We start from the raw sequence: 23,545 nt of genomic DNA, 5'->3' as shown, positions 1-23,545 counted from the left end.
ATAAGGGGTGGTCTATTCTTATGTTACATGAAAAAATAAATGAAAATGTAGCAATTGAAGATGACCCATTCGAAGGGACATCAAATCAAAGTAACGACACTGTTGATGAAGCTCTATACATGAGAAATGATCACAATGAAGGCATTTGGATTTCAAAGAGGGGTAAATTATTTCAGCATAAGAAGAAAATATTTCAAGGAGGGGGAAGTAAAAAACCCAAGTCAAGGAAACGAAAAAGAGCAACTTGAACATGTAACCTTTGAATTAATTATGCCATTTTTGTTTCATGTTTGAATTAATATAGTCGATTATATTTGAATTAATCATGGTTGATTAATTTTTTGAATTAATCATGGTTGATTAATTTTGGAATTTTATTGTGTTACAGGTAAATGGCTTCAGATTCTGAGTCCACTGAAATCCCTCCATCAGATCCCGCTACAACTTTTACTGATGCTCCGTTGTCACAAAAAAAATTGTAATACGAGGCCTAACAATAATGGAAGAAGTCACAAAAACAAGAGCAGCAGGGAAAAAAATATCAGTGCAGTGGAACAAGAAAGGCCAAGCCATCAAATCTGCAAAGTTTATAAGTTATATTGGGGTTGTGGCAAAGACAACTGTACCTATCACGCAGAAATCTTGGCGCAAAGTTGATCAAGCCACGAAGGACATTGTTTGGGAGACTGTATCTGTAAGTTGCATTTGACTAAGTTATATTCTATTATAATATTATAAATTGATGCACCTAACATATTTATTTTATTTTACAGTCAGGATTTGAAATAGACGAGAGCAAGAAGGATTTTGTCCTTCAAAAGGCTGGGAGGGCATTACGGTCTTTCAGACATTTTATTACACAAAAATATTTGAAAGACCCTGATGCTGAATTTGTAGCCCAAGTTCCTCCCCTATTACAGCCTTTAGTAAAGCAAGAAGATTGGGATGCTTTTGTTGTCTCTCTCGCGAGAAGGAATTTAAGGTATTTATGTTTCTAAAATTTAAATTTTAGTGCCTTTTATTGAATATATCTATGTGTACTAACAGGATATTTTTGTTATTGATTAAAGGAACTGAGCGCCCAAAATAAGAAGAGAGTGGCCAAGAATGAATACCCTTACAGAGCAGGGAGGTTAGGGTATGCAGGCGTGGAGCAGAAAGAAGTTGAGGCTGAGGGATCGGATGTTACTATATCCCGCCAAAGACTCTGGGCATTGGCACGAACAAATAAAGATGGAGTGATTGACAACCCTCGTGTGAAAGAGGTTGCTGAAAAAATTGTAAGTGTTATTCTTATCTATCAATTAATAAATGATTATTAAAAGGCATACTAATTAGCTCTACTTTTCACAGGATTCCCTCTCTCAAGAAGTATCACAGGGCAAGCTTCTGAGCATGAGGATATCTTAGCTAGAGCGTTGGGGACCCCTGACCACCCTGGTCGTGTTAGGGGTGTTGGCTTGGTGTCACAAAGAAGCAATACTTTGGCAAGATTAAGAAGCGAACATCGGCTTCTTCATCCGAGGTCCAAGAGTTGAGAGAAGAGCAAGCTGTTATGAAGCAACAGCTAGAAGCCCAAGCAAAGTTAATTGACATGCTATTGAAGGGCCAGATCCCTGGGAGGCTTTTGGGTGACGTTAGCCCCAGCGGAAAAGATAGCTGCACAGTCCCTTCAGACAAAATACCCGAGGTAATGCATTTTCTCTTTTAAATTTGCTCAACTAATTTTTTATCTAAACAACTAACATTCTTCATTTATTTAGGGCGAGAATGACTGCAACTGTTTAGCAGACAATCCGTCACGCAAAGTAGTTGCAACGGGACGCGTGTATAACATTGCCGGGGACACAATCCATAACCTTCCCCTCCCGCCCGATTGCATTAGGGTTTCCTTGCTTGTTGCAATCGACCCCAAGTATCCATTACCTTATCCTACCGATGAGATGCAGACGGTAGGAGATGCGTTGGGGAGCTTCGTTGCATGGCCCAGCCACCTTGTTATGGTTGGTACACCAAAGCCGACAAAGGACCCAAAGCCGCCAAAGGACCCCTTGCCACCAAAGAAAAAGGTATATATGATTTATATAATTATTTAAAATCTTTAATATATATATGTCTAACTTTTTCATTGTATAGCCAAGGGGGAAAAGCAAATTGAAGGATAAGGTGTCGGGCCATACTAAAGAGTCAGTCACGGTTTCGCAACATGCAGTGCCTATGCCTGTTGTAGAAAACAAATTTCGTGACTCTCTTGAGACCTATGCTTCGGCTACGAGGATGATTCGTCAAGAGCCGATAGGGGATATCATTAATTTTGACGATGGGCTATTTGGTAGAGCATCATTTGAAGTCGTTCGGGATGAAATTTTGAATGAAATCCTCAAGCACGATATGGCAGCACTAGTTTGATGACTTTCTACATGAGGTAATTCTTCAACATTTATTAGTTAATTTCTTGAATTATTTATGTGTGTGAGTATGCAAGCATATTAACTTGTATATTTTTTCACCCAAGTCACCTTTATACCTCATTCGTGGTTCCTGGTGGCCTCGAGTCAAAGATCAAGCTGGTTAATCCTCATGATGTCTCCCCACAATAATATTACAAAGGAAGCCCTTGAAAATCAAGCAAGAATGCTTTCGGATCAATTTCGAGAAAGGGGAGCAGTGAAGGATACTTTATTTCTCGCTCCTTACTGCTAAGGGTGAGTTGTTAATATTTGTTACGAGTAAATATTTTTTTATATTTATTTGTTTGGTAACATGTGCTGTTTCTTGTTAGGGGACACTGGATGCTTATTGTGGTTAATCCCATTGCTCCAACAATATGGTATCTCGATCCCCTTAATGGAGAGCCAAGCAATAGGGAAGATATGGTGGTACTTTTTAATGAGTAAGTTAGATTTTTTTACTTGTTATTTCTTTTTAATTTTAGTTTTCATTCATATATATTTCTCACATTCATCCCATAATTCCTTCTTAGAGCTGTGGTGTTGTATCGCACTGCGACCGACATGACTGTGTCCCCTAAGATGAGGGCATTTAAATCTTAGAGAAATGGGTCACTGTTAAGGTATTCATTTAATTGGTCAAGTTTTTAATCAAGAAATTATCTCATTATATTTTGCAATTTCATTGATGTGTTTTTTTATAGTGTCCATTCCAGCCAGATCAGAGCAATGACTGTGGTTATTGCTTGATGAAGTTCATGAAGGACATTATCACTCATGCCCCTACCATATTATCTAACAAGGTATATATATGAAATTTAATTACACTTCAATTATAAATTTTAAACAATTTTAATTAGCTACCTATTAACTTGAAATTGTTGTAACTATTTGCTTACAGTACTTCGAGGATGTCTATTGCGTTCGTTATATGACTGCACATGTAGAAGAGGTCCTTGAAGAGGTGGCCCAATGTGTTTTCAATATGTGGGTAGCAATAGTAGTTAGGCCGGTACAATAGTTAGTTACATTTATATACATTTTTAGGCCAATTTTTATGGGATAGGCCACTTAATTTTGAAACATTAGTTTGCAAATAAGTTTAGATTTTAAGGTTAAATGTATATGAATTTTTATGTTAATTAGATAGGAGATACTATTACAAACATTCATTATATTACATTATTTTCGTTGCTGGCTGGCTGTTTTTTATCTTTATCTGTATCTTTATACAGGGGGCTGCTTTAAAAGCAGCTACCATATAAAAAAAATTATGTCATTAATATTTGACGGTTATTTCAAAATAACCGTCAAGTATCAATATAGTTGACGCTTGTTTCAAAACAAGCATCAAGTATTTGTAAATACTTGATGGTTATAAGGAAACAAGCGTCAAGTATTTATGGCCAAAAGAACATTGGCCATAAAACAAGCGTCAAGTATTTATGCTGAAAAGTACATATTTACTTCATATATTTGACGGTTGTTTTCAAATAACCGTCAAGTATAAGATTAATACTTGAGGTTTTTAACCGTCAAGTATTATTTCTTTAATATATCTCGCACCCTTACTTGACGGTTAAAAACCATCAACTATTGGGAAAAATAAGCATCAAGTATGGGTATTTTCTGTGGTAGTGGCTACAATGATGTTTTCTGAATAATGCTGCCCTAGGATAAAGCTACATTGATTCAAAGATATAATTTGAAGGAGAAAGGTTTGAAGTCACTTTGAAATCACCTTAGTTATAATTTTGTAAATCATATTACACAAACTTAGAGGTCTCAAGTCCCTAAGTGACTTTAGGGGGGTTCTTCTTCGAGATAAGAACAATAAATGTACTATGAATGCCATTAATAGTATGAGATAGATTTTCCAATCCTATCCCATTGATGCTAAAAAAAGAGCATTAAATCCATCGGCCCAGGTGATTTGAGAGGCCCCATATCAAACAGAGCTTCTTTTATTTTCCATTCATAAAACCTAGCAGCACATTGCTTCAAACTAGATTGATCAAATGGAGGATAAGAAATATCACTAACAACAAGAACTATATCTTCCTTCTCTTCTTAAAACAAGGAGGAAAAATAATTAGCAGTCATATTTTTAATGAGTTCCTGGTCATGATGCGAACTGCGATCATCCCCTTTCAAAGCCTCAACTTTATTAATTTTGCATCTCTGATTTGCATAACAATGAAAGAACTTTGTATTACAGTCTCCAAACAAATGCCACCTTAATCTAGCCTTTTAAGCCTAAAGAAAGGAGTCTTGAATAATAACTTCTTCCGACTCCTTCCAAAGTTCTTTTTGCCACTCCTAAAAGTAAGCGACGATACAGTCTTTAGCGATAGCATGCGTGATTCCATCTAGTCTTCTCAAAAACCATTTCTTTCATATTTTAGTATAATCAAAAAATTTTTTATTCCAATCCTTGCAAGACTTAGCAAAGTGAGAAATATGATCATTCCACTCTAACTGCGTGCTCCAATTTTTTGTAACCAAATCGTTAAAATTATAATGTAGCACCCAAGAGTCAATAAGACAAAAAGAACATTCTCCTTGCACAAATCAACCCTCCTCGCTTTTAAGCAAGATAGGGGGATGATCAGATTTAAAATTTGGCAAGTGCAAAACATTCATTGACTATATGCGCTGTTTTTAGGAAAAATTTCATAAAAGGAAGGAAGGGAAAAGCTCAAGCATGTCAAAAGAAGGGAATTTTGAAAGTCACATCTCCTCTATCTCGGATAACCAATTGTTTCTTTCAGTTTCTGGTGGAAAACACAAAAATGAGCACATATTTAAGACTTGAGAAGTAGAGTTCCAACTATATCTACGTTGAAGGATGCAGTAATGACATAACTTGAACAATTTCCCAGTCTGAGTATGAGAACATGCAGGAAACAATATTTAAGTTGACTAAGGAGATGAAACAAAATAAGGAAATTATGAGTGTAGTTGTTGAGCACGTTGAAATCAATCCTATTGTTAATTCTCCTTCTCAAGACCCTCTAGATAATGATCCTACACATGGTCAAGCATATGATGTAGGCGACTCTTCTAACAGCAATCATTTGGATGAGGATTTGCAAGCTAATATATGATTACTTTTATTATACCTATGCGTATGTGGAAATATGTTAGTTGACAACTACTTGATACTTGTTATTTTTTTATATGTTTTATGCATGAAGATATATGTTATTCTGATATAGTTTTATGTATCAAAATATGTTGGTTTTAATTGAAAATATGGTTGACAATTTGTTGGTTTATTTTAAATTTTGGTTTTGTGCAAGGTAAAAGGTTTTATCATGAGACAATTGTAGTAAAAAAAATAATAGTTGAAAAAAAAAATACACGGCATTAGCGACAGGTTTAGAGACGCATCTATATTCATCTCTAATATTGTTCATATTTAGAGATGGCCTAAAATCATTTTGAAATAATCCCTATTTAGGGATGAATAATTTTTTGCCTCTAATATAAATTCATTTCAAATGTTTAGAGACAGATTTAGAGACATAAAACTTCCGCCGCTAACATTTTTTACTTTTCTTTTTATCCATTTTGGGCAATAGATAATAAATTTTGTTAGAGACGGTTTATTTTATATTAGCAATGGAACCTTAGCATCTCTATTTAGAGACACACCTTAAAATCTTTATTTAAATATTTAGCAACGTCCCTTTTAAATACGCTTGAAAATCTATCTCTACACAGTTAGACATGAATTTTTACCCACTTAGAGACAAATTTGGAACCCATTTTAAATTGCTCTTTTTTGTAGTTACACTAGCATTAGGAAACAACCTCATCCCTTGTTCATTTGCTAGAAAGCGATCAAGACAGGCCTCACAACTACCACACAGCTACCACGCTTCCAGGTGAAAGGGGGACTAATGAACTCACCCAATGTAAATTAAAGCCTTATTTCATCCACACAGTAAGATAAGTTCTGGAGATGGCAAGAGAATGGCGTTCACTCCCTAACAGAGTTGCATTAAAGTCTCGACTAATTATCCAAGCATCAAGGTGAATTTGACTTTCCAAACAAATCAATTCATGCTACAGCTCCCATCAACACACAACATTTGGACTCGTATATACAATGGTAAGAAACCATTTTCTGTTCCTGAAACTTTCAATCTTTAAAAGAATAAATTGATGATGACGCAAAATTATCTCCACAGCTTTGAATTTATTATCCCACAAGCACCAAATTCCTCCACTAAACTCCTCTGCGTCAACCAAATCAAAGGAAGAAAACCCAAGCTTCTTTAATACACTCACAGCTTTTATATTAGTAGGCCAGGTTCAATAATAGCCAAAAAAATCGAGACTAATGTTTCCTTAAATCATGTACGAGGTTTGAAAAAGACTTTGCCGCTGTACCACGTAAATTCCAAACCATGCAATTCATTAAGAAACAATTTGAGAAAGGACTGCTTGCCCCTTAGAAAGAGAACTAGTGTCTCCATGTTTTCATTATCCTTGGCCATAATGTGTTATACATCCTGGGAATTAATGCTGAAAATTTTGGATTTAACGAGTTCAAGCCCACATGACTTGAATTTGAGTTGAAGAGCACTTGAATTATGTTCCATACCCAAACTCCAGCACTCTTTGGACGGTAGGCCCATCTCAGAATTCTCCTCAACGTCCATTAAAGATGACTTTGACAATAGAAGTGTGCCATCTCTTCCTCAATCCACTAAAGGTCCATCTTGAAGTTCATGTTGTAAGAAATCAACTGGATTAGCATCAACTATGGGCCTCAAACTTAGGCCCAAAACCTTCACCCTTTCTGTTGCTGCTAATTGGGACCCACGCCTTAGGATCACTTGTATTTATAACATGCTCAAAATTTCTAACTCCCATATCCTTTCCAAATTTATATCGCCCCTCATTTCCTTTTTCGACCCTGGCCCTTGAGATTTGTGCCTATTGATCCCACAATCTTATTGCCATGCTGATTCTTTGGCTGATTATTCTTTGCAAATCCCTTTATGTCGACTTGCTTCAAGTGCTTGTGAAAATCACGTTGAACCAAATTCCCCGGCCCAAACTCCATCACCTTTCTTCTAAGCTCCATCATTGCCGTAGCTTCCATTGTCAGAGGCCAACCCTCTGATCATCAGTACTGTCCAACGATTCCTTCCCATCCAACAAAGATGAAGAATTCTAATTTATAGTCCCAGACGACCCCTGCATTAACGGATACTCTGTGGCTTGATGACCATGCCACGATGAAAACAAACATGGTGAAGGTCTTCATAAACAATTATTTGATCTTATGTCTATATCAATACAAATACATGCAGAACCACCTTTATCATAGATAGAAGGTGAGAGATCTATCTTAAGAGACTTTCCAATCATACTTTCAATCATCCACAGTGACTCAACATTATAAAATTCCACAGGTAAATCCGGAATGTGAATCCAAACTGCAATCCGTTTTTGCGTATCTACTTTTCGGGGATTAAAATTTGGTCTCCATCGTTGTACCAAGAGATAGTGGTAATCAATTAATCCAAGGTCCTTCTTGGAAAGCATAATCTCTATCCTCTCCATTCATAAAAGACACAATATGACTATTATTCAAACGTGTAATCTTGACGGCCTCCCTGAGGCTTCTATATGTTAATCCTAACCTCAAGATTCCGCTTCAATATTTGTGCCCCTAGTAACTTATTAATGAGTGAGTTCATCCACAGCTTGCACCAGGTCATATATTCATTAGCTGTGAATTGGAGTTTGGGTATCTTAGACGTCTCATCAGCCAAATCACTACCCTGATCCTTCAAATCCTCTTGGGCATTTTGCTCAGCCTTAGCATTCTTCTTAATGAAGTAAGACTTCCATCCTTAAACAATATCATCCTCTTCATCGTGTTTCATAAGAAAACCAGATCCACTTGGAGACAACAACTTATCTTTGAATGATATAAGTACAGGTCGGCGCCTAACCTTCAACCCTTCAGTCTCTATTTCATTCTCCCCAAACTTCAAATGTTCTTTACCGACCATGAAAACCATGTCAAGCTTATTAAGATCAAACCTAGTACCACCTTTGTCCCCCTCATGATGTCATCCTCCACGATCACTTTTGCAGTCCTTTGGTCCTCCTTCACGCCCTCTCATCTCTGATAATATTCTGGGTTGAATATTCTTGCTTCTAGGTTCGATTTCAATTTCCATTTTTTGCTAGTAGATTATCTTGAATTCTAGTCTGAAGCTTTGACAACACCAATACCACGATCTGGATGATAAGCTTTGAAGAAGAGATTTCTTTTTAAAAACAAAAAACAAAAGAAAATTGACTTAGTTTGCCACGTGTCATGACATGGCATAAAAAGTCAAATAGTTTGGTCCATGTCAGTATTTAATGATCAAACTTAACCTCAGTTAATAACAAGGGCAAGAATGATTTGATTTTGAGAGTTTAAGGGAAAGAATAGACCGAATCTAAGTTTAGAATGTCTCTGAAATTATATTTTAGGGCCAAAAATGAGCATTAACCCTTTATTTAATGATTCTTATTAGGATATCAAGATTATTTGATGAGCCAAAAGTTTCCATTTTATACCATATATTCATATCTACTGATTAGGAATATTGTGTTATAAGCATAAGTTTAAAGAAAGAGTTTATTAGGTGAGACAACTCTTCATACCTATAATCTTCACTCAATTGTGAGGTTCTCTTATGTAGGATTCATAACAATGCTACTCCATTTGAGAGCCAACGTCTTCGACAACTCCACTCCACAATACTTCCCTCAACCTCCTGTTGATTAAGGCCTTTTTTGGATAGCTCTTTCTGTGATACTAGCCTTTCAATGAAAGTATTTCAATGTTATGAGCATAAATTTAAAAGGATAACTCATTTTGAATGACTAGCCTGTTGGGTGAGATGCCCCTTACACTTATAAATTTCACTTAACTTGTAAGGCTTTTCAATGTGAAACTCACAAGATATCCATTAACAAATCTTTGTTTCTTCTTTCTTCTAGATGTTTTCAAAAGGGATAAAGGGCAAATTTGTGGAGATAATCTTTGCACTAATAGATTTGTATTTCAAAAAATAATTTTAATGAGATTGATTTAGTTAGTTTGACAATCAATCAGTATTAAAGTAAGCTCTTCATAATATTTTAAAAATGCCACTGAATCTAAATTCTTAATAAGAAATCCTTTCTTAATGTGATTGATTTAAAATTGTGACGTGACTATATATGATAACTAGATATCTAATGCCAAGTGCTTGCTAATTACTCATCACAGGAATGAATATTGTTGTACTTAGTACTTACCATTGCAGTGTAATTTGGACCTTTCATATCTAATTTGGAATATCTACAATTAAAACTTTTGATTTTGTAATTGTTATATGATAAATTCATTTTTTTAAACTTTTAGTTAATTTTTTTTCTATTTTATATTTGAAATTGTTATAGGATTCAAACTTTCATCTTTCATATCTAATTTGGACGCGGTCCTCGATTTTTTTCTTTTCTTTTTTTTTTCCTTCTTACATTGCAATGTTTAATTTGGACCTCTCATATCTAATTGTAAAGACGCACGAGTATCTATAGTCTAAGATTTTTTAAGAGGTAGTTAAGAAGATAAAAATTTACTGACAATATAAGGATAAAATTAAATAATATTAAATTAGAACCCTCCGTACGTTTTTAATATGGACCGTCCGATTTGTGGTTATGATGCACAAAGTATATTATTTCCTTGCATCCATGAACACACTCATCCGCGCAGTGTCAATTTCTGCATATTGTGCTTTGCTTTAAACAAAAAAAAATAAATAAATAAAAATAAATAAATTCTGCATTTTATGGATGCGGACTCTGTTGAATTAATTAAAGGGAAAATGACAATTATAGACACCATAACAACATTAATTACAATTATAAACATTAAATTATTAAAATTCTAATAATTAACCATAGTCCTTACTTACAATAAAATATCTTTTATTGATTTGTTTGAAATTAACAACTGACTTTTATAAATTATCAACTTACACTACAAAGATTTTCAAATATCTTTTATTAGTTTTTACAGTGATTTATTTATATATTGACAACAACAAAAAATACAAGTAACTGACTTGTGACTCACAATTGACTCTCTTAAATTTCTTATTAATATTACAAATAATTTTAATAATATTTTATAGATTTTTTAAGTGATTTATTTATATAATGATAGCAAAAAATTACAAGCGATTGGCTTGTAATTTATAACTAACTATTGTAAATTTTCAACTAAAGTTATAAATAATTTAAATGTATTTTTTTAATTTTTCATTTGAATATTCTCATTTTTTAAATTGTAAATAAAGATCATAGTTTATTATTGAGATTTCAATAATTCATAGTATATAATTATAGTTAATTTACTTATAGGGTCCCTAATTGTCATTTTTCCTTAATTAAAAGGTCTATGGGACAATTTAACCATTTTATTATATATTGACAACAACAAAAAATACAAGTCATTGACTTGTGACTCACATTAACTCTCCTAAATTTTTAATTGACGTTACAAATAATTTTAATTATATTTTATAGATTTTCTAAGTGATTGATTTTATTTATTGATAGCAAAAAAATTACAAGCGATTGGGTTGTAATTCATAATTACCTATTATAAAATTTAAACTAAGTTACAAATAATTTTAAATGTATTTTGTTAATTTTCCATTTGATTATTCTCATTTTTTAAATTGTAAGTAAATACCATGGTTTATTATTCAGATTTCAATAATTCAAGATATATAATTATAATTAATTTTCTTATATGGTCCCTAATTGTCATTTTCCCTTAATTAAAAGGTGTATGGACAATTTAACCCTTTAGTTATAGGTTCAGGAATATATGAAATCCTAAACTTATTTTCGGTACATTGTTTCCCTTTAACTTTTAAAAATGGTATAAGGTTGCCTTTATCGTTAATAAAAGTTAACTTTAACTATTAGTTGATTAGAAAATTATATAAAATGACCCAAAAAATATAAAAAAAATAAGCCAAAATTATAACAATTATCTAAAACATTGCAAAAAATAATGAAGAAAATTTTCTTAGTTCTTTTATGTAATTTTTAAAGGTAGTAGTAATGGTTTAGAGTCAATATACATTATTTTTAAGTAGGGATAGTATTGTATTATTTTTAAAAGTTGAAAAAAAATTACATAAAAAATAAATTTAGAATTTCCGATTGTCTTATAGCTATAGTTTAAGGATCAATTTTGTCATTTATCTCTTAACTAAATCCAATTGAAAGTCACAAATTCAAATACAATATGTTTTCGTACAAGAAGATATATCCAATGCCTAAAAAGTAATTTCTTCTCTCTCTCTCTCTCTCTCTCTCTCTCTCTCTATATGTATGTATGTATGTATTGAACCATTGCAAAACTTTGGTTAAAAAGTTAATCTATTGGGACATGCAACACACCTATTTATGTAATTAAGATCCTTCTCAAATCCTTTCGATGTGGGACATAACAACTTTCCTAATCCATTTGTGATGCTTTCATCGTGGGTGGCCCACTGACTATAAAACTAGGTCTAGCCTTGATTTACTTTATATGGAGCCATTACTCTCTTCCAAAAAGCTAACCTATTAAAGCATATAGCCCACTCGCTTATATAGTCAGGACTCTCCTTAATTTCCTCTAATGTGAGGCATAAGAATATGTTGACAATATTTGGACAATCTAAGATAATTTAGACCATCTAGTTTTTTGGGACAATCACATACAAAACACATTGAAAGAAAATATTTACACTGCAGGGCAAAAAGATATGAAATTCCTCTGCAATTTCAAAGGTCTCAAGTGCATTATTTTTAAAAGTGAAAACATCGAATTGCCCTTAGTGAATATAACCAATAAAATTAACAACAAAAGGTCTGTGAATAAAAAAAAAGGTTAATTATTTACAATAGAAGTGTTTTTATTCACAAAGTCTATGTGAGTTTACGTTGTACTTAGAAAATTTATTAGTTAACCAAATAAAATTACAATAAAAAGTCCGAATAACAATAAAAATTCAGCTGTTACAGCACAAAGTTAGTTTATCCACAAGAATACATATAGGTTTACACTTGCACGTAAGAAAATTTATAAGTTAACAAATAATATTAACAATAGAAGATTAATAAATAATAAAAAAAGTCTAATTATTTACAACAAAAAGTCTATTTATTTTTGAGAGTCCATGTGTATTTACACTTATACTCTAAAAGATTTATAAGTTAACTGAAGAAAAATTAACAGAATGTTGGTAAGATAACAAGAAAAGTTCAATTATTTATAAGAAGTCTGTTTATTACCAGAATTCATATGAGTTTACACTTGTACTCAAGGATGACAAAGTTTACAAGTTAATCAAAAGAATTAACAACATAAAGTAATTGCACTTAAGATCATTGAGCCTGTGAAAGAATATCATAATTCATTTGGCTTGCAATGTAAACATGTTTCTTTAGTGGGCCTATATGAGATTCTAATGTTTGTAAATAAAATGTAGAAAAAAATTAATCTTTTAGTCCTTCAATTTTTAATTCACTTGTAACTTAGTCCCTCAATTATAACTCGCTGTAACTCAATCCCTCAATTATGACTAGTTTATGACTCAATCTCTCAACTTTTGAATCACTTACAAATTAGTCCCTTAACTTTCGTTAATTTTTTTTCATGTTAGCTTATATCTTACATCAATGAGTAAGAGGAGGATATTTTAAAATAATATATGATCATTTTTTATCCCTCTTATTTGATAAGAAATTTTTTAAAAAAATTAAAAAATAAGGACCGAGTTATAGGTGAATCAAAAGTTGAAGAACTGAATCACAGTGAGTCATAGTTAAAGGATTGAATTGCAGCGAGTCATAGTTAAGTGATTGAATTACGAGTGAGTTAAAAGTTGAAGGATTAAGAGATTAATTTTTCCTAAAATGTAATATAAAATACAAATAAATTGGCCTTAAAATGTAATATAGAGATTACAATTAAATTAAAAGTTTATCCATAAATATATGACATCTTCCTTTTTTTGTTTGGGACGGCAAAACAAGCTAAATCTAGTTACTTAAAGGCACTTTTTTTTCTTTAATAAAAAAAAAAGGAAAATTTTTGGGTTTTTTTTGGCACAAGGAATAACAGACCCTAATAAAAACACATATTATTTTTTCCAAGATATCAACGGCAAATGCGATAAATGATTATAGATACATCATACATGTATCTCAATATTTTTGTTTAATCTCTATATCCAAACTCCAGCTAAAAAAGACAACAAACTGAAAGAAAAAGAAAATTAAATATTAAACCAACGAGCACGTTGTACAACTGGTAAGGAATTGTGTTAATTTAACTAGTAATTTTGAGTCTGAGTTTCTTATATACAACTGTATTAAATATTTATTGGGAAAGCTATGCCGCTAGTATGGTCCCTACCCGGCTCGACCTAGCAATAATATGAAATTGTATAAAAAATTAAATATTAAATTTATTTGGGGGATAAAATTAATTGATTTTTACCACCAACATTTGAAGAATATATTAATTAAATTTAATGCAAAAAATAATTATATTAAATTAATCTTAAAAATAATAATATGGATTAAAAATATTAAATTAAAATTTGATACATACAAGTGACGTTTTGTATTGTTTTTTTTTTATTCTTCATTGTTCAAATCATGTGTATCTCAATATTTTTGTCCTTTTATCCGAATTCTGGCTAAAAAAACACATAAAGCTGCAAAAAAAAATGAAATTTAAATATTCAAATAGATTTATAGGTATAAAGTTAATTGATTCTTTGGCGCATAACTTGAGGAATACATTAAATTAATTAGAATTTTTTATGAAAATTAAATTAGAATCTTTGAATGGTTGAAATTGCATCTAAATTAAAAAGCAAGTAAGGAAAGCAATCATGCAATTGAATTAGTGTCCTTCAACCAAAACTATATTAATGTAAAAGTACTATAAATATATGATTTTCACGATTCTAATTAGAATTTGATCATCCAAAACTTTCCTTTTTCTAATACAATAATCCAGTCATATTCACCGACCAATTTCTGCTAATATATATTTATTGATTAGGGTCTCTCATTTTCCTTTTATCAACATCAGATCAAAAATGCTTTTCAATGATTCTGATTTATTTTTTTATAAAATTATCATTTTAATTTTACATAAAAAAATAAATAAAATATTATATTTTTAAATTAATGTTTAGATCAAAATTTAACAGTTCAAATTTATTTATATATTTTAAGTAAAATTATAATAATTTTATTAAATATTAAATAAGATCCATTGAAAAGTTTGATCTAACGATAATAACAAGAAAATGAGAAAAATTATTTAGGGAAAACATGCCAGTAGATCCTTACAATTTCACTCAATTTTAAATTAGATCTTTACAGTTTAATTTGTTTTAATCAAACCCTTATAATTTTATCTGTTATATATATTGATCAGTAAAAGTTAAAATTAATAATGAATTATTAAATTTTACAAGTCAAAAATACTTTTGGAGTTTGCAGAAAGTTTAATGTAATACTTTTAGCCAAAATTGAAAAAGAAAATTTGATTTAATCCACTATATATATATATATATATATTTATCATAATTTTTTATGAAAATTGTTATGTATAAAAAATATTTAGAAGACAACGTAATTATATAAATTTTGATTTATAAAAATTATGTAATTAATTCTAAAGTAATATAATCATTTAATAAAAATATAAAATTTCTTAATTTTTTTTAAAAGGAAAAATTTAAGGATTTTAATTTTTAAATAATATAATTAATTAAATTTTAAGGATTAAAAATTTAATTAATTATATTATAAGGGCTCAATTAAAATAGAATAAACTGTGAGGACCTAATTTACAATTTAATGAAATTATAAGGAGCTGCAGATATATTTTTCCAAATATTCATACTTATATGCATCATCCTCCTTTTCAAGCCGCAAAAATCCTTCACTCTCTTCTTCACTAACCCTAGCACCTCACACCAGTACTGGCGCCATGGACTTTTCCGACGAAGTTCTCCTTGATTCATCGTTCAAAGCCATGCACAAAACTCCGACCGATATCAGGGCGATCGTGCAAGAAGGAGATGAAGAAGGTCGAGGACAAAATGGAGAGGAAACCACTGACGCCATGGATGAGAATACTGATCAGTCCAATGCAAGTTTGAATGTTACTGCCAATAATAATCCTAGAAATTCGGATAATGATGATGGTTACTACTTTGTCCTTGATTCATCACCATCAAAAGCCTTACAAGAAGAAGACGAATTAGGTCAAAGACAAAAGAAGAACAGTAGTGAAAATCCAGAAGGAGAGGATGATGATGATGCTGCTGATTTGAAGTTGCAGCTTAATATTGAGCGGTCTGATATTTCAAGTCTGAATTTTTATAATAGTGATGATGATGGTCGTCAACATGCTTTTGATTTGAACTTTCCTGTGAATTATGATCCAGAAGATGTGTTGGGATATGATTATTGTGAGGGTAGACTCAAGAAGTCTCGCATGGAAGACAATAATATACGCAGCAGCCTCCGGGCAGGATTCAGTAGTGAAGATCATGGCCTCGACTTGGAGCTCAGAATCGGTTTTTCTTCCGCAAGGAACTAATATTCGTACGTGGTCACACTAATTACTGACATCCGAAGGTTCCTGACTTGTTGCTTCTCTCACAATATATATATATATATATATTTGAGTAGTTGAATGTTAAAACTCTTTTAATTTGTTCTTCAGATATTTCTCGTAGGGTTTGATATTTTGTGTGTGTGGCGTGGGTCCAGCTTCAGTACTCATAATTTCTAATGAGATGTGATATGAAATTTTTTTATAATTTTCATAAATTGATTGGCTATTTAAATTTATTTTGAATAGATTAGATTTAAATTTTTATTTATAATTTTTTTTAAAAAAATATTTTTTTGGAAATCAATCGAAAGATTATCTTTATTTTTAATCTTATATTTACCAAAAAAAAATTATAAAATTTTTAAAAAATTTAATATTAAACGGTACATTTAAATAGTTAATTTATAAACATCATAAATATTTTTAAAATTAAATTGAAATATTCAATTTTATAAATGTATTTTTTGAGAGGTTGGACAAAAAATATAAGATATTTTTAATATTTTTAAGGTATAATTAATGTGTTCTTTTTTCCAAAAATATCTTCAAAAATAAATTATTTTATATTTTTTTGGCTGAACAAAGCATTTTGTATTTATCTTTAAGTGAAACATCTTATTAAATAAGAGTATATATACAAAAAATGTTATTAATTTAAAGAAAGTTAACTAATTTATTGAGAATGATATTCGCTTAAAATGTCTTACATTTTTCATTTATGTATAAAGTTTTTATTTTAATAAATATGAAATAAAAATTAAAACTTTAGATATAAATTGTATAAATCTCATTAAAAGGATAATGCTCAGTTCCTCGTGAGCACTAAAGCGAGATGCAGTGAGTTTTTGTGCTTGCCAATATCAGGTGAGGATTCTCTCCTTTTCCTTTTTCATCCTCGTCTCTTCTTTTCTCTTTTTAACCATTATATCAAAATTTAGATTGTGTAGATTTGATCTCGTATAAAATTACTATTGCCATGTTAAATTATAAGAAAATACAAATATTAAAATTCATACTGCTAAAATTTAAAAAGAAGAATTAAAAAATTAGGAAGAGGAGGGGGAAAAATGGGAAGGGAAGATGAGAGCATCATCACCCGTCAATATCATTATATAATTATGGATTTGTTATGGATTAGAGATTAATCACGTTATTTAATGGAAGACTCAAGTCATTTGTTTTTTTTTTAAAAAAAATCATATTTTATGACCGTATAATCAAAGCAAATCAGGATGATTATTTTGATAGGGGAAGATAGAAATAAAATTGTAAGAGTTTTATACATTCAATTTGTTGGAAAAATCAATTTGAGTATCTAACGATTATTCATTGCAAAAATGTTTTTAATTATTATTTATATATACAATTATCTACGGTCTAAAATGTCAAAAACATCCCTTATTGGTGGTTGTTAAAATTTTATCGTTCAGAAATTTAAATACTCATTCCGTTTTAAGAGGTTGAATTTTAAAAAATATAAGACATTTTTAATATTTTAAGATAAAAAAATGCCCTCATTAAATAATCACTTTATATTTATTTTAGAGTAAAATATCCTATTACATAAAGCTAAATATGAAAAGATAGTATTAATTTAAAAATAAATAATCATTTTATTAAAGGTAAAATTTAATTAAAAATACTTTATATTTTTTAGCAAAGTGAGTAGTGGCAGCAATACGATTCTACACTTATGAACATTTGATTATTGACTATATTCTTGGCCAAAACAAATTATTGATTATATATATATATATATATGTATATATTGATCAATATTAATAGCGACATTGTGGTGGAGATGATTGAGACCCTATCATATTTTAATTTGGAAATGATAAAGGAATATTTAAAGTGTTATGATAATTTTAGAGACAGAATTAACCGTATGCTTTTCGAACAGGTGACTTTGCGGCTGCGAAAATGGAATTAACCGCATGCTTTGTATGCATGATAAGAACTATACTATTTACAACTTCTAAATACTTTATTTGATTTTTATAAATCATTTTCAAATTTTGTAAGATTAATAAAATTAGTTAAATAGAAACTTTTTTTTAACAAACTTTCAAAATTATCTTTAATTAAATTAAAATCATTTTTCAAGCAAAAAGTAAAGAGACAAAAATACTTTTATAAATAAATTATAAATGTTCCGTTAAATTTTTTAAATGATGTATTAATGATCCTCAGGTATAGTCTTTTAAATAGGATCAAAAGAATAATTTATTATACATATTTTGTATTTTGTATTGACATCCATGATGCTGATAATCGCTGTTCAAGACTTGCCCTATCAGTATTATCTTCCTGAATTTAGGCCTCTTGTCAATATATTCAGAAGCATAACCAATGTTGCCCAAACAGCAAAGACAGATTCACCAGCCAAGTCTAGCATGGGTACAAAAAATACAACAGTAACAAAAAAGAAAAAAAAATAAAATTTTTAATCTTTTAAATTTATTTCAATCTTCGATTTGATCCTTTATAATTTTCTTTTAAATTTTAAAACATAAATTAACTTAATAATTTAAAATGTAAAATACATTGTTAACTTGACAATGCATATGCAGTTAAACGAGAACAAATTAACTTTTAAATTAATTTAATTTTATTAATATAATTTCTCTTATCATGTTTTGTTCCTTTGTTTTTAAAAATTTTAGAATATGCTTTTTCATACCTAAATAATTATACTTGTTTTCATTCATTTGTTTGGCTGCAATCAATATTCTATTATCCATTAATAGTATAACCGTTCTTTTTTAAAATAATAAGGATCAAATTGATAATTAAAATAAACTTAAAAAACTAACTTGATAAAAATTAAACTTGAAGGACTGAATTAATAACTGATACAAACATAAAGAACTAAAAGTTATATTATTCTATCAGAACAAAGAATAAAAAACATAACTGCTAAATAATAACAACATAAATAATTAAAGATGATGAATTGCCTTTATCCAGAAATGAACTCAATAGGGCTGGAGTAAAAGTCATACTTGATCAAGAAGCCAACGCTGTTTAACTCTTGATAATAAAAAAAAAAAAAAATTACATATACATAGCTACGTGGAGCTAATTCAAGTACTAAGAACGAGTTAATCTGTGAGAAATGACCAAGTTCAGACCATTCTAGGCTATTTTAGGCCCAAAAAGCCTTACACCATGAAAAATTTCTTCTATTTCTGCACGCCTACAACATCCGATACAAAATCATAGAACAGGGACAAACCTCTACAGTGAATAAAAACTCTCCTTTGGATAGCAAACAATAAATCAGGCAACCAACAGAGTCTTTCTGAAGCAGCCAAAAGTAAGTGTATGCATATTATATATATAATATCTCTATGCATGTATGTATGTATGTATGACTCTACAAAAGAATACAAGGAAGAAAGGAGACAAACTTATCTAGTTGGATCATCTGCAATAGCATGCATTTCTATCTGCCCACCACCACCAACTCTTGTTGTATTCACAAACTTCTTTTCGACTTCTCTTGAAATTTGAACATCGTTTGGGCAAAAATGCTGATGCACAATTTTTACAACAAACCGAGGAAGCAAAGCGCCCACAATGGATCCAAGCAAACATAACCAGAACAAACGTGTTCCCGCGACATGAAAGATGGCCCTGCCAAAGTTTCATGGGCAGTATTAGAAAGCACAGGCTAATCAATGTTAAGAAGGCAAGGTGAATCAATGGCAACAAATAATTAGCTTGGTAGGCTGAATAACTTGGTTTCCATACAAGCAAAAGCATGAAACACTGGTGATGGAAGCATTTAATTTACAGTACATGCATGAAACACTAGTATTATTTGAATCCCCTCTTTAGTAGAATTTACTGCATGCAAGCAAATTTAAGCCTGTTAAACCTCCATTCAAAGCGTTCACTGCTCTTGACATATTAGTGGCAGGCTTTGCTGAGCAGGTAAAAAAGGGACTGCGAGAATCAATTGCCTTGGGGCTTTTGAACATTTTGTTTTCAAGAGTTTTCCCCCTTCTTTTAATCTGAAATCCTGACATTTTGGGTAAAAGTTATTTAAGATTCTTTCCTCATAAAATACTATTGAGAAATCAGCAGCAAATTATATTATATATTCCATATTGTCGTCAGTTTTGCCTCTAATCATCACTTTGCTGTAAGCCTATGCCAGTGGGATGCTATAACGCATGAAAACTGGAACAAATGTAATTAAACTCCACAACAAAATAGGTCATGCCAGAATTGGTAGATAATGTATAAAGCAGAGCAATCATACTAGTAACAATTTAGGAACAAATAGTTGCATGACAAAATAAACAGAGAATGAGGTAAAGAAAGAGAGCTTACCAGTAACCAGGAAATGTGGGTAGAGCATCAATGATCATGACAGAAATGAAGGTTGCAATAACAGAACCCCAAATGGCTGCATGAGTAATCCAAGTCCACCTGATGACATCCATAGCCAAGTGTAAATTAACCAAAATAACCACTGAAAGAGTCCAAAGATCTCCAATGCTTGATACATCGACGGTGCTTCCCCAATAGGCAAAGAGAGGAACAAAGAACACAGCGATACTTTGCCACAAAGTATCAGCCATTGTCAACCAAAATAAATGTTCATTATAGGCCTCATTTCTCTGCCCAGCTCCATAAAGCTGAGGGTACTTCAGGAGAGTCTTTTTACTAAGATCTTTGTCAAGAATACCAACAATTATAGTCGGGAATGAAGTGTAAACTACAGAATATAACAAACTGCTCCATTCAGTTATAGCAGTTGTCAAAGTGAAGGCAGTGAAAAGCACATACCTGGAAGACAAAACAAAATTTGGCAGTAAACATCTTAACAACCAAAAAGAATAGAAAATCCAATCAGCATGGGGTTCATGGCATTCCAGATTAGAAAACATTATAGGGTTCTTGGCAAGCTAGATTTGAAAAATTACATGGTTAAAGCATCATATACTTGTGTTTTCCAGAGTCTTACTCACCAAAATAGGACAAGAACAATGATAGCATTCCTGTACAAATTGTATAGCACCATGTAACCCAGCCGTTGATAATTCCAATGGCCATGAACCAGTAAGAGAGGAACAAGAAACCTAAATTGTCCCATTGCAAAATCTGATGCCATTACAGCTTGCCGACCCTCCTGTCCACTGATACCCACTCCAACATCAGCCATTTGGATCATTGAGACATCATTAGCACCTGAATCACATGGATAAAATTTTGCAATATTAGGAGAAATATGAACAAGGGATGACCAAATGATCTTTCATCATCTATCAGTGACTTTTTCCCCATTTTTAATCCTTCTTTTTTGTAGGCAAGTGACAATGTGAAAAAAGTCAACAAATTGGATTCCTACCATCTCCAATGGCTAGTGTCATGTCAGAGGTCCTCTTCTTCACAAGGGACACAATCCCAGCCTTTTGTAGTGGAGCTACTCGACAGCAAAGAACCACAGAACATTTACCCGCAAGTTGAAAAAGCTGGAATTAGTAGCAGCAAGTTAAATGAGCACATTAAACAAAACCAAACTGCGGTTTAGACACCATGTCAAATTTAACAGCACTAACCTGTTCTTCGAGTTCAGTGTTTTCACTTTCAAGAATGTATACAAGGCTGGTACCATCAATGATTAATGCTATTTGATTTGTTACAGGTTCAATACTTCTCCAATGTTGTTAGCAACCCCGGAGATGGTCATGCGTTGGGCATCATGTAAATGCCTGCTACATGACTCTCTATCATTGCTATTAATTACAATTCGAGTCATATCACCTGTTAGGAGCTTTGAGGAGTAAGCAATTGATATGGCAGTTTCCTGTTTGTCACCAGTCAACACCCATATCTTGATACCTGCTGTCCTCAGAGATTCAATGGATTCAGGCACCCCTTGCTGCAGCTTATCTTCAATAGCAGATGCACCTAATATGCAGAGATTGTTTTCCACACTGCTGGAAACCCTGCGAAGCAAAGCAGCCCTACCACCCAGAGCATTGCTAGCTTCCTCAAAGGCAAAATGCCATTCCTCAAATTCTGAAGGATTCAATTCCCGCATCCCCCAAATGACAAGGGTTTCAAACATAAGAGTGAAGATGGGTTTCAGTTGCACGTATTATATCTGTGCTCGATGATTTATCTATCACACTAAACATTGACGTATCAGCGCCTTTGACAAAAACTTTCACAGAGTTGTCAGGGAACCCCAATATACAGACATCCTCTTCCGGTCACTATCAAATTCATGCAAACCCAAGACATTAAACCTGCACAAACATCATGAACATCAGATAAATCCAGTCACTAAAAAGCTAGGTTAGGAGGAGGAGAAAAAACTAAACAAGGCTCACAGACAGTTATACAATAAGCAAGCAATATGGGCAATTAAATAAATAATACACCCAAGGAAACATTTTGTAGACACTCTTACATAATAATAAATGAAAACTAATTGGTTCCAGTTATCATGGTAAATCAAGAATCACAACTGCTTGAACATTATGGATACCGTACCCCAAACATTTAACGTTCCTGGTTATCAGTATAAATCTAAAGCTTAGACTAAGATTGGGGGAAAGGCAATTGAACTTACCTTTGTCTTTCCTTGAATATCAATAACTATATACCCTGAAGTTCGTTCTATGAGTGTAAAACCATAGGCGGCAGCACCATATGCCAGTGCTTGTTCATCTGGTGATTCGCCTTGGTAATCAATCAATTTGACTGCAGGATCAGATGTGTCGAGAAGAAGAGGCACAATAGTATTGCAGGCTGCCAACACAAGGAAGAATTCACAAATATGTTTTCCCTCCTTGTTTTTGAATCCACCTCTTGTTAAATGCAAAAGCTTTGGATCAACTTTCACCTTCATTTTAGGCTTCAATATCTTTCCATCAACTGACAAAAGCAAACCACAAAAAAGCAAGCGATGTCACTTATATTACAAGGTCAGATGTGCAAAAGTTGACCTATAATTTCTTAAGAACTGACAACCATTTGAAGATGAAATCACACCTTGGACAGGCTCATTCTCCAGATCGGCATTTTGAGAGCTGTAATCAACCCCCCAGATGCTTGCACATTGAAATTCCATCTTGTTCTCAGTAAGTGTGCCAGTTTTGTCTGAAAAAATATATTTAATTTGTCCCAAGTCTTCATTTATATTTAAAGCTCGACACTGAAATCTGGAATTTGATGCCTCATCATACATTTTGGTGTCTCTGGTCATGAAGTAGGCCGACCAATCCGGACAAGCTCCATGGAAATGTACAATGAAATGGGAATCATGACTTGGAACACTATAACTGACATGAGGAATGCGATCAGTATCTCCAACCCCCATCCAGAATATTTATAGCTTTTTGCTTTTCCACTTGAA

General features: G+C 31.9%; 1 protein-coding gene and 1 pseudogene across 1 annotated transcript; one reads left to right on the top strand and one right to left on the bottom strand.

The window, feature by feature from the left end:
- The first annotated feature begins 1,594 nt into the window (after nucleotides 1-1,594).
- On the top strand, nucleotides 1,595-5,557 carry LOC129313951 (uncharacterized). The gene is made up of 5 exons (XM_054957337.1): nucleotides 1,595-1,690; nucleotides 1,764-2,069; nucleotides 2,137-2,226; nucleotides 3,352-3,414; nucleotides 5,333-5,557. The coding sequence occupies exons 1-5, from the start codon at nucleotides 1,595-1,597 to the stop codon at nucleotides 5,555-5,557; spliced, it is 780 nt and encodes a 259-aa protein (XP_054813312.1).
- Nucleotides 5,558-19,523: 13,966 nt separating this feature from the next.
- The window catches only part of LOC129313950 (phospholipid-transporting ATPase 1-like), an 8,105-nt pseudogene continuing 4,083 nt past the window's right edge, over nucleotides 19,524-23,545 (bottom strand).

The sequence above is a fragment of the Prosopis cineraria genome, unplaced genomic scaffold (assembly GCF_029017545.1).
Source record: "Prosopis cineraria cultivar Desert tree isolate PC_DT_omini unplaced genomic scaffold, ASM2901754v1 PC6, whole genome shotgun sequence".
NCBI classification, from domain to species: domain Eukaryota; kingdom Viridiplantae; phylum Streptophyta; class Magnoliopsida; order Fabales; family Fabaceae; genus Prosopis; species Prosopis cineraria.
The sequence above is the reverse complement of the archived record's forward strand: the minus strand, read 5'-3'. Positions and strand labels throughout refer to the sequence as shown.

Excerpts from the sequence above, each read along its gene's own strand:
- LOC129313951 (XM_054957337.1), top strand. The coding sequence starts at position 1,595 with ATGCTATTGAAGGGCCAGATCCCTGGGAGGCTTTTGGGTGACGTTAGC. Across the intron at positions 2,070-2,136 it reads CCTTGCCACCAAAGAAAAAG|CCAAGGGGGAAAAGCAAATT; the intron begins GTATATATGATT and ends TTCATTGTATAG. Across the intron at positions 3,415-5,332 it reads TAGAAGAGGTCCTTGAAGAG|TCTGAGTATGAGAACATGCA; the intron begins GTGGCCCAATGT and ends ACAATTTCCCAG.